This window comes from Solea senegalensis, linkage group LG1 (assembly GCF_019176455.1).
Source record: "Solea senegalensis isolate Sse05_10M linkage group LG1, IFAPA_SoseM_1, whole genome shotgun sequence".
Classification (NCBI taxonomy): Eukaryota; Metazoa; Chordata; class Actinopteri; order Pleuronectiformes; family Soleidae; genus Solea; species Solea senegalensis.
In genome coordinates this window covers 15116055-15132324 of record NC_058021.1, presented here as the reverse complement: position 1 = coordinate 15132324, position 16270 = coordinate 15116055, and the positions used below count along the sequence as shown (strand labels likewise).

The window sequence follows — 16270 nt, the reverse complement described above, 5'->3', positions numbered from 1 at the left end:
GGCTTGTTATATTTTTCTGGCCGTCAGGGTGAATTCTTTAAAATTACATTTTACTCCCACAAAACTGGATTATTTGTCAGGTGTTTGGCATAATGTGGATAAACACGGCATGGCAAATGTAGCTAGACAGAATGATTCACACGAGGCAGTTTCTTTTAAATAATAATAAAACAAGAATAATCAAAAGGGAAATATGCATATTTAGAGGCGATAAAGACATGAAAACGCTCTATGTTAAGACTATTTCTGACTCAATGTCATGCTTTACTTAAAGGGCCACTTCACCCAAAAAATATACCTTTTCTTTCTTTCTTTTTTTCATACTAATTTCCAGAGATAAATGTGTTATTCGGTCATCAGACAGTGGAACTGAGATACATGTCTCATTCACACAACAACAGAGGAAGTTACGATTGACAAAAAGTCAACGTCAAAGTCACTTCCTTCAAAGAAAATAAAAGCCCTACTCTGCTGTTTAGTGCGTTCCTGTCAAGTTTTATGAGTAAAAGATCTGAAAAAATATGTGAATTAAACAAACACAGCAGCATCGTAATGTTTTTAAGTTTATTCTTCATTTGACCAAGTGGGAAAAAATGGGTGAAACTGCCCTTTAATCAGGTTTTATCATTAAAACTGTGTAGTTGCTCTACATTTGCACTCTTTACAAAAATGACTGAATTTGATATGAAGTTACTGCAGGTTTACATTTAACCCTGTAGAACCTCATATAAACACCCACTCTACTGTATGGTATTGGCATGCGACGTTAGCATTATATGCATTTCTTATAATATTTGTCTAATCCTTACTAAATCTTACTGTTTTGATGTATAGTTGTAACTCTTTATATTTTAGGATATCCTTTATGGTCTTTATCTTTATTTATGGTCACTGCATCTTCTTACTGCTGTCAAAATTGCCCAGCGGAAGGTTTTGTTCCCAAAATGCCTCTGTAAATTTGCCAGCCTATTATTTAGGAATTAATTATATTTATTTTATAGTGCATATGGCATCTATGCTGGAGAACTGAAGAAAACTATCACAATGTGTTTAGGGATGATTCATGCCCTTCCACAAGCAGACAGTATATTTTCTTTCATGTTGACGGAGCCCCCAATGAATTGCTGTGCTCAAAGTGCCGACTTGAGTTTTTGTTTGTGTGTGTGTTTGATTTTAAGAGCATTTCCACTGTCACAGACTGTCACTGCCGCGCCTCCACTCTGTCATCTCTTTGTCTGACAGTCAGTCTTTCTCTCAGTCACTTATTAGAAAAGACTCAGGACACATGGTGAAAGAGCCTTTACTCCTTTGCCCTAAAAAAGTATATAAAAGGGCAAAAATCAACTGATTACTGTGGCAAATCAGGAGTCAGTCAGATGAGGCAAAAGTTTCAGAATGACAGGATTTAAGAAAGAACAAATAACTAAGAAGGTAAACTACTAGAGAACCCAAGGAGACAGAATGCTAGGAGGCTTGCATGTCAACTAACAAGTAGATCTGGTGAGTGGAGCCTTTATACTGAGCTGAGATAATGAGGAACAGGTGTAACGTGTCATCTGGGAGTGGCCTGCAATCACTGTGGCAGGAGAGGGAGGAGGTGGAACAGGAAAAGAATCACTCACTGCCACAGAATAACTAAATGCTTTGTCTGTGTTCATTAGTATGTATTATTTCACATCATTTACTTTGATGTTATGCTGCTCCACCTCTGCCTGTGCGGTCGCTTGTGTGCAGAAGCAAGACGTGAACATGTCGCGTTGGACGCTGAGCTTTCAGCACTTTGAACAGCATTTTTCAGGTTTATCTGCATGAATCTGCTTGAATATGACCTCACTCATTCACTCGCTCTCTTTGCCTCGCTCCCTCCCACTGCTTTCAGGAGAGATTCTGCGTGGGCTCACACTTGAGTTTCTGCCGTGTGCTTAATACCTCCCCGCTCACACACACACACACACACACACACTCACACTTCCCAATGCCATCCAAAGATTTTATGAGTTTGTATATTTCATAGCGCTGTGCATGTAAAAGAGGGAGAGAGGTGGAACCTAATTTTGACTTTCAGGATCATTTTTACAGATCACTTTAAACATTACACGGCTGTGGATGCTGACCCTCTCATCGGTGAAAGCATTAGTGGTGTGGGTCACCAAATTGACTTGGCTGATTTCGATGGAAAAATGTAAATGAAAATTGTCTCTTTTATGGGGAATTATTGTGTCACACTTGAAATTTGTTATCCTTGCTTGAGCGGAAATAACACAATTATGTTTTCGCCGTTGCTGTAAAAAATGGGATGTCTGGTGATCGTTGGTATAAACGATTGCTTGTTGGTTGATCCGGATGCTGTTTTTCAGGGTTTGTGTGTAGGTGGAGGGACATCAATATGAGCGTGGGCAGATGTGAGTAGAGATGCCTGCCAGGTGAATTCAGTGTGCATTCTTAGTCTCTCACCATGTAAGTCTGGTGTACTAAATAAATACAGTATGTCGTGCTGCATACTGGGTGCACAACTGACTGTGATCACGTTATAATTATATGATAGAATACACTTTATTGTCCCCATGGGGAAATTTGGTTTGGGTGTTTTGGGGTATAACGCTGCATACATCACAGTCACTAAATACCACACAGTTACATTAAATAGGAAAGACATAACATAACTAATCTCAGTATTGCACAGACCCTCACATTGCACAGTATTGTATGGAAATTAATAGCATATTACACAGACGTCAATGTCGAAATCTTTGGTTGGTATCAACTACTGTATCTTCTTCTGGATAGTAAACACTGGCACTCAAAATTAAATAAAAATAACAATTCTTCCCTACAACTGTTCTTGAGTTGCATCATTTCTCCTGTGTTTGTTATTTAATTTACAAAGCATATACAAGAGGCTTTGCACCAGATTTAGCCTATTTTACATGTCCATGATGCATTTTCTCTATGTCTTTTTCTTTTCGCATTACAGTGTCAAACCTAAAATCAACTATGCTGTACTGTATGTGTTTGTGTGTGTGTTCTCCACCAGGATCCTGGCCACTGCTGGTGCCCACATGAACATCCCAGTTGACCTTCGGACGCTGAGGGCTGTTCGAGTGCTGAGACCTCTCAAACTTGTCTCTGGGATCCCCAGTGAGTCATATACTGTCCTCTTGTGTGGCACTGTCAAGGTCAAACAAACTGATATATTGCGGCACACAACCATTAGTCATTCTCCTCCTTATATTTAGATGTTTTCCCTCGTCATCAGTGCTGGCATTTCAGATGAGTCAGTGATGTAAAAAAGCCCTATTTACTCTGTGTTCCCACAGTGTTCAGACACAGTGTCGCTTCGTTGTTGTTAATCATCATGATCATCTCAGGACCTTTGAACCAGAAATGGATAGTCAAGAATTTGATCATGTTATTGTTTTGTAAGTCTTTAACGGGGCATCTTTTATAGGCCTCCAGATTGTGCTGAAGTCCATCATGAAAGCCATGATCCCGCTGCTCCAGATTGGCCTTTTGTTGTTCTTCGCCATCCTCATGTTTGCCATCATTGGTCTGGAGTTCTACAGCGGGAAGCTTCACCACACCTGCCTGCCATCTGCCGACATTCTCGGTACGATCCACAGCCACACAACAGTCTCTTCCTCTTGTAACGCGAAGAGGGCAGACCATCAACCAGACATAAAGCATACCTACCATAACTGATTTGCCTTCAGCTACATCAAATATATGATCTCAAACAGAAGGGGTAAATGTTTGTCTTTGAGGAAGTGAAACCTTCCACACTTTACAGCAGCTGTGAGCTCAGATGTATCATTAGAGTTGCTCCTGGCTTAATTAGTCAACAACTACTCTGTAATCACATGCCACGCCATGGTATTTACTGCCGTCGCCCCGGAACAACAGGAAGATGGATTGTGATTCAAAACCTGAATAAGTTGACAGCATGTAAAGCTGAAATACCAGATTTCTGTTAAGGTCCCCCAAAATCTTTAAAATTTAAAGGATCTCCTTCAGATTATTACACTCCTTTGTTCTCTTTACATTAAATCTGTGTATACAACCTTTGTTCAGGTTCAACTGCACCACATTTGGTTTACAAATGTTAGGGCTAGTTAGGACTCAAGTTATGCTCTTATAACTGAAACTTAGAATTACTGTGAGTACAGAAAAAACATCCATCCACCTACATCTCAAGGACAAGGATTCACTCTTTTGAGGATAAGTATGTTCACAATCTGGCCAGGGAAGACAGACGGTTTGAAAGAGGAGTGAAGGGAAGCCATCTTTGTTAACCTGGAGAAACCATCACTCAGGAGGTGGACTAAGACACCAACTATCAGCCACCTGCAATGCTGTCCTGAGCTCTCTTCCAAAACAAACAAGCAAACACAGCAGTTAAGTCCAACACCCACAAAATAGTAGGTGAAACCAACAACCTGAAACTCTCGAGAGGTGAACGATCTGCATTGTTCAACTTAACGACTCTCTAGACCGGTATCAGCCACTTGGATGAGAGGTGAAACGTATTCAACTTAACTCAAATAAGTCGAGTTGCCCACAGCTAACTACTGAAAAACATTATGACATGGATGTCTGAGAGCCTTCACCAACATCTCCACCTTCCCATTGTTAAGATGGAAAATTGAAAGAGTTTTCAGACTAAAAAATCTATTACAATAGTAATTCAGGCTTTAATACTATCACATATTGGCTGTTGCCCCAGCAGTTTGGCTGTTACACAAGACAAGATCACAGAACTAGAGATTTACACCAACATGCCACCAGACATGCAGTTAAAAGACATTTTTCATGAAGATCAAAGTCAATCAATGAATGCTAACTAATTATTCAACATTAATTACAAGTAGCTTGTGTGTGTTGTCTTATCTGTGATCATTGTATAATATAGTGTTTTCTTGTAGCCCCAATAGAGAATAGTAGCTGCAATGCATTAGGTGGATCCTAATAAAACAAGGGCTGGGTCAAACTTACCACATTCTGTGTCCGTGGAGAGCCCTTTGTAATTCCATGGTTTTGTTCATACTAGCATTTCACGCATCCACTTTCTCAATCTCATACTTCATTTCAGTAGTGGTGTTATGTTTTAAAAACATTAAGGACCCAAATGCTGGTTGGAAAAGTGTTCAAAAGTTAAACACAATCAGAAAAAAATACCTTGAAGACAGTGGGGAGAGGCAGGGCCAATCAAGCACAGGTGCAACTAATGAGACACAGGTGAAACACATTAGGAGGGAAGACAGGACAGGAAGTGAAACTTAACAACGTGAACACAAGGAGAAACTTCAAAATAAAAGAGGAAAACCGGAACCAAAGAAGTAAAAACCCAGTGGGTGATGACAAGTGGAGATTTCTCACCAGGAAGTTGCCCACATTTGTATATCCACATATTCTTTGAGCGCTGACTTGTACATGTGTGGGTTACTGGCAGATTTCCTTATATAACCTCGAGCAAGTTTCAGTGGTAAGCCTCGTCTTTGTTGTCTCTTGTGACCAAAGGAAAAAAGCTCACCAGACCTCTAGAAAAGTTCTGCACACACATGGACATGTAGAGTATGACTTAGCCCCAATTTACTAACCACATATACATTAGTCTGTAGAGTAAAGCTCAAACATTTAAGAATGTAAGATATGTTATGTGACGTGGTGGAGGCTTTAAATATGTCAGTTCATCCAATACGGAATGGACAAGTACATAACAAACACAGACAATAATTCTATGCACTGTCAGGAATCCTCTCACTCTCATGTGAATACATACATTGAAAATAGATTGACGACAGCAGAAGGTTGGCTTTGCTTAGCACCTGGCTCTGTACTAAGGCAACACAATCCACCCACTGGATACTTTGGTTCTTTGGTTATTAACCCTTAGAACACAGAGCATTTAGGCTGCATTTTCCCATTACTATGTTAAAATGTATATATTTATATTTTATTTACATTTATATTTATATTTATTTATGTATATATATATATATATATATATATATATATATATATATATATATATATATATATGTATATATATATACATAGGTTATAAGAATATAGGTTATAAAAAATGTATTTTATTTAATTTATTTACCTTACTGAGAACAACTGATCACATACACAAAAGCTTTAAAAAACATTAAGCTTTACACTTAATGTTACAAAAATGTAATTGTAACAGTGTCTAAAAACCACAAAAACCATAAATCACGTTTAAGACAGAAAATCCTTTCCATGATAGACAAAGGGGCAATTTACCACCTGCGGCACGGATCCGTGCCACGTTGGCACTTAGGGTTAATGAAATCCTCTCAAAGGCAAACTGTTGACTTTTGGTTTTCACCAAACATGTTAAGTTTTAATCAAACAAGATCGCATTAGCTTCCTATTTGAAATGACACTTACAGTATATCACTTTTTTCAGCTTAGTCTCACAAGGTAACGAAAATAAGTGTATTTCTCAAAAATGTCTGATTCCTTTAAGGATTCAACATTAGGGATTGATTTTCGTGTTGTGATTGATACCAGATGGTTTGATTAGACAGGACATAACTGGGGTGTGAGGAGTTAATGTATACCACATACAGCATGGCAGCTTGTAGTGTAGATTCTGCGTATGGAGCTGATTTAATTAATATGGAATGGGATGGGTCAGTCGTTGGCGGTGAACCTTGGCACCCAGAATAATACACATTAGTCTCGATATTAAGCATACAGTACATCACCAGAAGACTGTAACATTTATTACATGCCTCTTTTTTTTTTGTAGAAAATGAGACTGTTGACTCGTCAGAACTGGCTTTTGCATGTGGAGTGAGGAAGTGTCCGGAGAGGTACGACTGCAACGACACTTGGATCGGGCCCAATGACGGCATCACGCAGTTTGACAACATCCTGTTTGCTGTGCTCACGGTCTTCCAGTGTATCACCATGGAGGGATGGACAGCTGTTCTATACAATGTGAGCATTAACTATTCAACACAACAACAAAATCACACTGATTACTATAATCAATTAGTGATTGTTGTGGATTCCAGACCAATGATGCCTTGGGTGCCACATGGAACTGGATATACTTTATTCCTCTCATCATCATTGGCTCATTCTTTGTCCTGAACCTGGTGTTGGGAGTCTTGTCTGGGTGCGTAACACTTTTCCCATATTATGTACATATATGCTGTATGTTTCGTCCTGTTTTCTGGAAAACAAAAGCTATTTTCATGCTCTCGTCTTCAGAGAATTTGCCAAGGAGAGAGAGAGGGTGGAAAACCGGCGGGCCTTCATGAAGCTTCGCCGCCAACAGCAAGTGGAAAGAGAACTGAACGGCTACCGTGCCTGGATAGACAGGGCAGGTACTGGGCAGCAGAACATTTTTACATATTTAGAGACAAACTTGTTTTTTAGCTGCATGCAGATATATACAGGCAGGATTTGTTATTTACAGTGACTAGAACAAATATTCTGTGAATATGTCGTAAAGAGTGATCTGTTCTTCATCCAAATCACAAGTTATAACAAACACAATGGGCTTGAGGTAATCACATACAAACAATTAAAACAATTTGTGTTTTTAGTAAACTCATTCATTCATTCATTCATTGTCTACCAATTTATCCTCCAAATGAGGATTGTGGGAGCCACTGGAGCCAATCCCAACTGACACAGGGTCCAATTAACTTTTACATGTTTATAGACTGTGGGAGAAACCAGGAGAAAACGTATGTGCACACAGGCAGAACATGCAAACTACATGCAGAAAGCCCCTTGGTCAGACCAGCCACTACAACCGTGTGACCCTAAACTCACTGTGTGTACTTTGTGTCCCTGCCTGTTCCTGCACTGCTGGTGCATACACACAAATGCTCCCTCAGATAGGTCTGATAGTATTGCTTGACAGAGCCAGTTTTCAGATGGAGGATACAAATAACGTTACATCCTTTCTGTTCATGAAGACCGAACAGAGGCAGAATCATAACACTAATCAAAAACACCATCAAAATGTACAAACTGCAGCTTTAATACACAATGTGGACAGAGCCAGGTTAGCTGTTTCCCCCCCATTTTTAGTCTTTATGCTAAGCTGTTTGTGGTAACGGATTCTGTACTGACTCTACAAAGAAAGGTGTATGAACATATTTCCCAAAATATCCATCTTTTCAATTATGTTCCACATTGTGAGACGGATACTACGCACGCACACACACGGGAATCTACATCTCTAGACTCCCACATCGGCAGAGGGTGAGGAAAAGGTGACACTGACTCACTGACTTAAATGTGTGCACATGTACAGTAAATCTGCACACTCACATTTCCATGTGTTTTCATGCATGTATGTGAGAGAGCGCTAAGTGCCGTGCATAGTTAATGTGCACAGATGTGGGAGAGTGTGGGAAGGGAGAGAGATAGAAAGATAGATAGTGAGAGAAGAAGAGCTCTTTCCGTGAAGAAGGTCACACTGGCCTCCAGAGCATGAAGTCCTTACATCAGTTTGGCCTCAGCTCTTGTAAACGAATGTGAATTAAAAATAAAAAGCTGCACTGACATGTATATTTCCATGTCTGATTATTTAAAATGTTGCCCTTAATAAAAAACAACACACAGTAGTATAAGCCTGTGTATACAGTAACTTCTAGTTCCATTTCATTACAGAGGAGGTGATGCTTGCAGAGGAGAATAAAAATTCAGGGAGATCACCGTTGGATGGTGAGTTCACACCTTCACACCTACAGCTAACACCTGTATCTGTAACACTGCTATTTATAACTGTATCTAAAATTCCTTTCGCAGAGGTTGTACCACAGAAAGACACACATATCTAATAACATTTTAGTCCTACAAACAAAATGTCTCATCTATGTGACAACTCTTCAATGAATTATTGTGCACAATGGAATATATTAGACTGAAAGTAACCATGGCAACAATGCTTAAGAGTACGGTATATCAATGTCATATTATTGAGTCTCAATGGTGAAACAGACCAAAAAAAACAATAATAATCATCCTAATAATAACCGCTAATAAATGGTAACTAAGAAGTCTTGCAATAACTTGGCCAATTATCTGTAAATGAGACCTTTTGAAGTCTTCTAAGACAGCTGTATTTAGCAGTGTGTTTTTGGAAATTCTTTTCTCTTTTATGAGTTTAATCTTTGTGAAAGAGGACAAACTGTCACACAGAACACACACAATCTGTAGGAGAGAATGACAAGGAGTCTGTGCAGAGACATCTTTCTATTATAGTCCTGTGAGACAACGAAGGGTGTGTTTATCTTCTGTCCTTGAAGGAAGGAAACACAATTGTGTAGAGCTGGTTCAAACTGGCACTGATATCAAAAAAGAGATATTGTCTGAATCCAAGCACAAATTATAAAAGGTAAAGTAAAAAGGTATTTGATGGTTAAACTAGCCAATTTTCCATTACATAAGCATCTGTTAATTTCATGATTTTTGTACGTATACTTGCAGATACTGTATATTTTTTAAACTTAATTTTGCTCATCATCTTTTTAGTGTTAAAGAGAGGGAGTAAGAAGACTGGTGCAAGAAGAGGAGCACCCGGGGATGACGCGAAGTATATAGACAGTAAGTGAATCAATGTAAAATGATTTGCCTTTATTGTATATTCCATCTTTGTTTGACTACACCTTATTACCTTTCTCTTTGCTCAGACATGTCGCGATCAAGGATGAACTTCCGCAGCGGCCGCCGCGGCCCTGCTGCCTACCTGCGTCGCAAAGAGCGCATGTTACGCATCTCCATCCGCCGCATGGTGAAGACAGATACTTTCTACCTGATGGTGCTCAGTCTGGTGGCTCTGAACACCATCTGTGTGGCCATCGTCCACCACAACCAGCCCGACTGGCTGACCATCTTCCTCTGTGGGTGCTTCACGTTCTTAGATTGTTCTTTGTGGTTTGATGCTAAAATTTCATGTCTGATAAATGGAGTGCTGCCTCGATCATTCTCCCTTTTTTTTTGTTGTTTTACAACCACCAGACTATGCAGAGTTTGTTTTCCTGGGGCTGTTTTTGGCTGAGATGTTTTTGAAAATGTATGGTCTGGGTTTCCGGCTCTACTTTCATTCATCTTTCAACTGCTTCGACTGTGGGGTGAGGTCCTTCATCTCTCAAACTAGTTATCTTTCATATAAGAATGTGAGGATTTGTGATATGTCATACAATTATTTCTCCTCTTCTCTGTTTTTATTTTATTCTAAGGATGTAAATGCCCTTATCATATCTCAGTGCTGTTTGAATTGGTGAGGCATAAAAAGATTTTAGTCCTACAGTTAGGGAAAATGAAGCACAGCTCAACAAAAGAAAGTGAAAAATGGGGTTGAGTCCTCTTAAAACATGATGTCAACCTCCTAGCTGAGTGGTTTTGCTCAAGGTGTAACATTATATCCTCCAGCCAGTGTTAATGAGATGGTGCTAGTCCTTTTAATTTGGCCACTTCCACCAGTGCTTTAATTATGTTTTACAGGTTATTGTTGGCAGCATCTTTGAGGTGGTTTGGGGTTTCTTCAGACCTGGCATGTCGTTTGGTATCAGTGTTCTACGGGCTCTGAGACTTCTGAGGATTTTTAAGATCACAAAGTAAGTGTGACAACTATAATTTTGAGACCATACTATATCATTGTGTACATTTTTGTAGATAATTGGTGAAAAAAGACACAAAAAGCGTGCCGTGTCATTTCTTTTTCTGTCAGGTACTGGGCCTCCCTCAGGAACTTGGTTGTGTCCCTCATGAGTTCCATGAAGTCCATCATCAGCCTGCTGTTTCTTCTTTTCCTCTTCACTGTGGTGTTTGCTCTACTGGGGATGCAGCTTTTCGGAGGAAGGTAAGTAAAGATTTACCATGTCAAAATCCTCCCTTTTGAGTCTGCCAGAGTGGTTAAGACCAGTGGTTAAGACCAGTGGTTAAGACCGGTACCCTGTGAAAGATTGGTTCAGTAGATAATTCAGTGATTCGATTTACTGTAATACTTTGTAATATTGAAATTGTATCTACACTCTGTAAACTAAGCATCAGTTCCTTCAACGGATTATTTAATAAAACTGAGAGGAAATGGCACGTCCGGATGAAAATAGCAGTGGCCTCCTCCTCTTCCTCCATCTCCTGTTCTTCCTTGGTCATATCTGACCCTGTTTTCTCTGTGCCTCCCCTCTAGGTTCATCTTTGAAGAATACACTCCCACCAATTTTGATACGTTTCCAGCTGCCATCATGACAGTGTTTCAGGTTTGGCTCCCACAGATCCCCTCATTCTGTCTGCTCCTCCATGACACATTGCACCCTGGGATATTTCTCACCCCAGGCGCGGATTAAACAACTCTGCTAACTCGCTCTCCACCCCCTGCCTCCGCTATCATCCCACACATTCATGCTCACATATGCGCACATGAATATCAGACAAGTGAAACGTGAACAAGCCCACATCAGATCTGCTACAAAACCAACTGCACTGTGAAAGAGTGTTTTGATCAGCACACATAGTAATTATACATCTTGCTGCCATTTTTTAAAAGCATATCTTCATCTGGTTTGTAGATAGAGATTATGTTTAGGCCATAATATGAGCAATATAATTATTTACGCTGCTTGTCATGTGCATTTTCCTTCAGATTCTGACAGGTGAGGACTGGAATGAGGTCATGTACAACGGGATTCGCTCACAGGGAGGTGTGCAGTATGGCATGTGGTCATCCATCTACTTCATTGTCCTCACACTGTTTGGAAACTGTATCCTTGTTTAGTCCTCAAATGTGACTGGAGAGCGCTGATCTAGCTTCTGAACATGTTTGCGTGGTGTCTAAATAGATATGCTACTGAATTTCACTGTAAAAGTAAAAGTAAAAATTCAACAAACACATTACCTGAGTAAAATATTCAGGGACCTATACCAATTTCCTAACAAATTAAATCAAATTGAATCGTATACATGTCTGTACAAGGCAGAAGTCCAAGGTCATCCATTACAGGTACCAAGATATAAGATATGCAAAGGTACGCTCAAAAGTATACACAAACTATTAACACAATGATAGAATATATATATGCAATAATTAACCATCTGACCAGTGCAATTATCCAGAATAAAAGCAAGTTATACTTCAGTTATTCTATGAACAGTACAATCACAAATGTAAAACTAAAACACAGAGCTGCATCCTTTCTCTCAAAAATACTGCATCTGCATGCCTTAATTAATTACTATATTGAATAGTTGATATTGATTACTATAATGACCAAGAACCAAGTGTAAACGACATTAATGTTGTCTTACTTTTATTGTGCTATACTTGCAAAAGTGATGCTTTTATTTTGAAAGGCCAAAATACCAGAAGTAGAAGAAAAAACGAGAGTGCAAACGGGTCTCAAGCACTTTTCATGGTTTATTTTAGCACCTGGGTGACAAGGGCGCAAGGTGTGTATATGTTTTATTTGGTATTATGTGTGTTTTGAGTTAATCTTTCTTCTTTAATCTCAGTTAGTACTTTATAGAGTTTATAGAGTTGTAAATGTGAATGTTACGCTTGTAGCATCACTTAATTATTACTTAATTAGCATCATCCTATGTGTGAGTTATGCACAGTTAACTCTTTTACAAGGACTCATATCTTTAATAATGAAGTTATTATTAGTTAGGATGATTTAACGGCATATTTGGAGTGAATTAAGTTTTCAATAAAGCATTCTGAACCATCAATAAAGGAGCCAGACCATTATTCAGCCAGGGATGCTACACCAAGAGCTTCATATACGTACTAGAAAATTCAAAAGATGCAAGCCCATAAAAAACTATTTATTCTCAAAAGTTTTATCAATAAAGTGTGTCCATATGTAGTCATGTAAGAGACAGGGGAGTAAAATCTACATACAGTATGTGCACAGTATTTTGTGAGTGTGTGTGTGTGTGTTTGTGTTCTTAACTGCCTCCCTGTCAGACACACTGCTAAATGTCTTCTTGGCCATCGCTGTGGATAATCTGGCCAACGCGCAGGAACTGACAAAGGTCTGCAACATTTTTGTCTTCTCACTGATTCATTATGTTGAAGTTTGCACCGGTAAAACTTTTATGTTGTAGATGCAGTGTTTATGATTGTGAATCTCTGCTGTCAAACAAAGGCTCACATGCTTCAAACTCAACACCTTCTGTTCTTCTGATTTAAAATCTTCATAATTTTCTTAGTCCTTAAAACCTTTGCACAGCACTACTTAAGACAAGCATGTCCAAGCAAGTCCGGCCCTCGATCAGATTTTGTGGCCCTCGGCAACTCTGTGTTTTTTTATGTATTATTTATGAGATACATGTGTTCACATTGATAATTGTGACAATGAACTTTTAAATTATTACAAAACAGTGCATCTGTATATCAGTTTTACTGTTAAAAAAAGGTCTTAATCTTAACATTATCAAATCTGTTAAAAACATTGTTAAAAAAGTTTGGACACCCCAATCAAACTGAACCTACTGTGTAAAATCATACATTTGTCTTTGTCTGTCTCAGGATGAAGAAGAGGAAGAGGAGTTCTTCAATCAGAGATATTCCAGAGGCAGAGACGGCTTGATCTCAGAGTAAGTTATTAGTGGATAGTTTAAACAGGAGATACGCCCGAGGGTTCACAACACATAAGTAAATCTTAGTAGTCAAGTGTAGAGGCTTTCCTCTTGAACAAATAGATAATTAGCCTTAGACTGATGAGTTTTTCTTATAGTGCCATCAAACTAAGGTTTACTTATCATATGGATGCTGTGATAAAACGGATGGTGATCCTGAATCTGATCATGATGCTGCCTCTGTTACTGGAGGAGATACCACTGAGCCCATAGACTGAATTGATTGTGGACTCTCTATGAATCAGTGTAGCAGACTTTTATGTTCCTCTGTTTCCTCAGCTGCATGGTGAATGCAAAACAAAAGACAGAACAGCATGTCTAAGGCATTGATGACGCGACACAGTGATGAATGTGTGTTAAATGTGCTTGATTGAAAAGCATGACCTGTTGCGGTCAGCAGCTTAACTGCAGACACCTTCTGTAACTGCCTTGACCTATATGACTGGAATGGAGTAGCCTCTTTTGTTTAATGACTTCCCTGCTCCTCTTAGTGACCTGGTGGCCTTCCCATAGGTCTAATGATCCAGATAGTCAGGGGGAGGAGGAGGAGGCATTTTTCAGAGGATATTGGGAACAGTTGGGAGCTCAGTGTGTCACTCTGCTGGGAGGAAGCACACTTTGGAGTGTGTCAGATTTTAGTGAAGCCTCCCTACTTTGTCTGATTAGCACTGAGCTTTTGTAATACTGTGGCACTGGGGGCATTAGTGGCCTGAAGTGACTGACCTGCCTTTTTTGTAGGAATGTATTTATTATTTTTGCATGACTGTATTTTATATATTGTTTTCCACAAAATACTCTTTAATAGACCCCTGAATGTGCTGTTCCTGCTCTCCAGGTGGCCACTTATTTGTGTGAAAAACAACTTGCAGAGACTTGAAGCTTGCAATTAATCACCATGGTGTTTTTATCAGCTTTTTTCCCCCTCGTCAAAGTTATATTAAAATTAACAGCAGGATTTTCTTTTTATCATTGTTGGGACTCGACATAAGAGTCACTCCTTGTTGCCCCTTTTGCTCCCTCCTTTCCATTTTTGTACTGACATGCAAAAGGAGGCAGAGTCAACACACCTTCTCCAGCCAGAAAAATATTTCTGAGGACAATGTTTCAAATAATTATTAATTTAAATTCTCATTATAATGAAAGTGATTAATAAGTATTATACTTGCCACAAATGTTGCCCTGGCTGTTCGACTGTGAGTTCAAAATGGTTCAAGTCTCTGCAATTTGATTAAAGATGACCTGTCCAGGTTGCACCCCGCCTTTATAGGCGACCCTCATGTGGATGATAAAGCAGTAGATGATGAATGGATGAAATGAATATTCAGAAAGATCAATAGCTGCCTTCAGGCAGGAAATGAAACCAGAAATATACATCAGGATGTGCTAACCAGTGAAAACAGGACTGGAGAAATCCATGATAGCAGGTTCTTCACACTCCCTAAAAAAACAAAGTAACAGATTGTGTCTGTGAATTTTTACCCTCTATGTTGACTCTGAATGTATCATTCGTCCGTGACATATTTGAATGTTAGTCTTGTATGTGTTGCAGCTATCAAGGTGCTGATATTAACATGCATTACAGTGTTTTGATGGTCTCATCACATTGTCTTGTTTTATGCCTGTTATGTGACACGGACCAAAATGCTGTGTTCAAGGACACACAATGTGAGAAGTGATAAGAAATAGTCAACAATGAAGGCCATAAAAGTCAGTGGACCTTAAAGGTCCAGTGTGTTGTTGAATATTCTACATACAACATATAAAATAAAAATCATTTGGTTTGGAGGCTTTAAAAAAAAGCTTTTCTTTGAACTTGTGGCATCTTTTTCAAAGGCTGCCATTTTGCTTCACCATGTTTATAAGTCTGTGCTCTCATATATGCCTGAAACAAAAAACAAGAAGGATAAGGCAGAGAGAGTAGAAGAGTGGCCGCTATAGTTTTCTGGGGAAAGGGAGGGATGAGTGAACGAGTCCTCCCCTGTTGCTCTTTGCAGCTCCACCATTAGATGTAATTTGCTCATACACACTGGACCTTCAAATCACATATTTACACATAATAAAAACACGAAGATTTCAGACCCTCAAAACCAGTATTTTGTTCTGTGTCACCACAAATGTTTTGTCTATGGTGTAAAACACTAATGTCTTGTTTTCAAATAATCACTCATTGATTACATGGACAACAAAAGAATCTGAATACCAGTAAGTATGATTGTATGAATCTTTGTCACATACAATTTTTCTTGCGTTTTCCTACTCAATTATTGAGCTTGTTTTTTTTGTTTTTTAGATATTTAACTATTTCTTCTTTAATCCTGCACATTTCCCTCTTTGGTACTTGTGGGTTTTGTTTTTTTCCCTTTGATCTGCCCTTTACCCTTCAGGTATTCTAAGTGATTTTTGAGTTTTTTGATGCATTTGTACTTTTTAACTTGGTTTTTCCCATTGGATTTTTTTGTGTTACTTATCAAGTAAAAAATATAAAATCACAGAAAAGGCCTGTCCTTTTCTTTGAGCTTTTATTTTAAGTGTTTCTTTTATGTTTTTGATATGACTGGTATGCTGAATGCACATGTTAGTTGTAATGTTTCTTGTCAAAAATTCCTTAACTGTTAGCCTGACAGTGATGTGAAGT

At 38.9% G+C, this 16270-nt stretch overlaps 1 protein-coding gene across 1 annotated transcript in view; it reads left to right on the top strand.

Moving 5' to 3' along the window:
- Positions 1 to 16270, top strand: part of LOC122777467 (voltage-dependent R-type calcium channel subunit alpha-1E-like) — a 49790-nt gene that overhangs the window by 16365 nt on the left and 17155 nt on the right. Inside the window, 15 exon segments of the mRNA XM_044038746.1 lie at positions 3035 to 3138; positions 3449 to 3607; positions 6779 to 6969; positions 7047 to 7150; positions 7246 to 7361; positions 8662 to 8715; positions 9526 to 9597; positions 9684 to 9893; positions 10012 to 10124; positions 10498 to 10610; positions 10724 to 10855; positions 11186 to 11255; positions 11639 to 11756; positions 12962 to 13029; positions 13526 to 13593. Of these exon segments, the coding sequence (XP_043894681.1) occupies positions 3035 to 3138; positions 3449 to 3607; positions 6779 to 6969; positions 7047 to 7150; positions 7246 to 7361; positions 8662 to 8715; positions 9526 to 9597; positions 9684 to 9893; positions 10012 to 10124; positions 10498 to 10610; positions 10724 to 10855; positions 11186 to 11255; positions 11639 to 11756; positions 12962 to 13029; positions 13526 to 13593 (1692 nt within the window).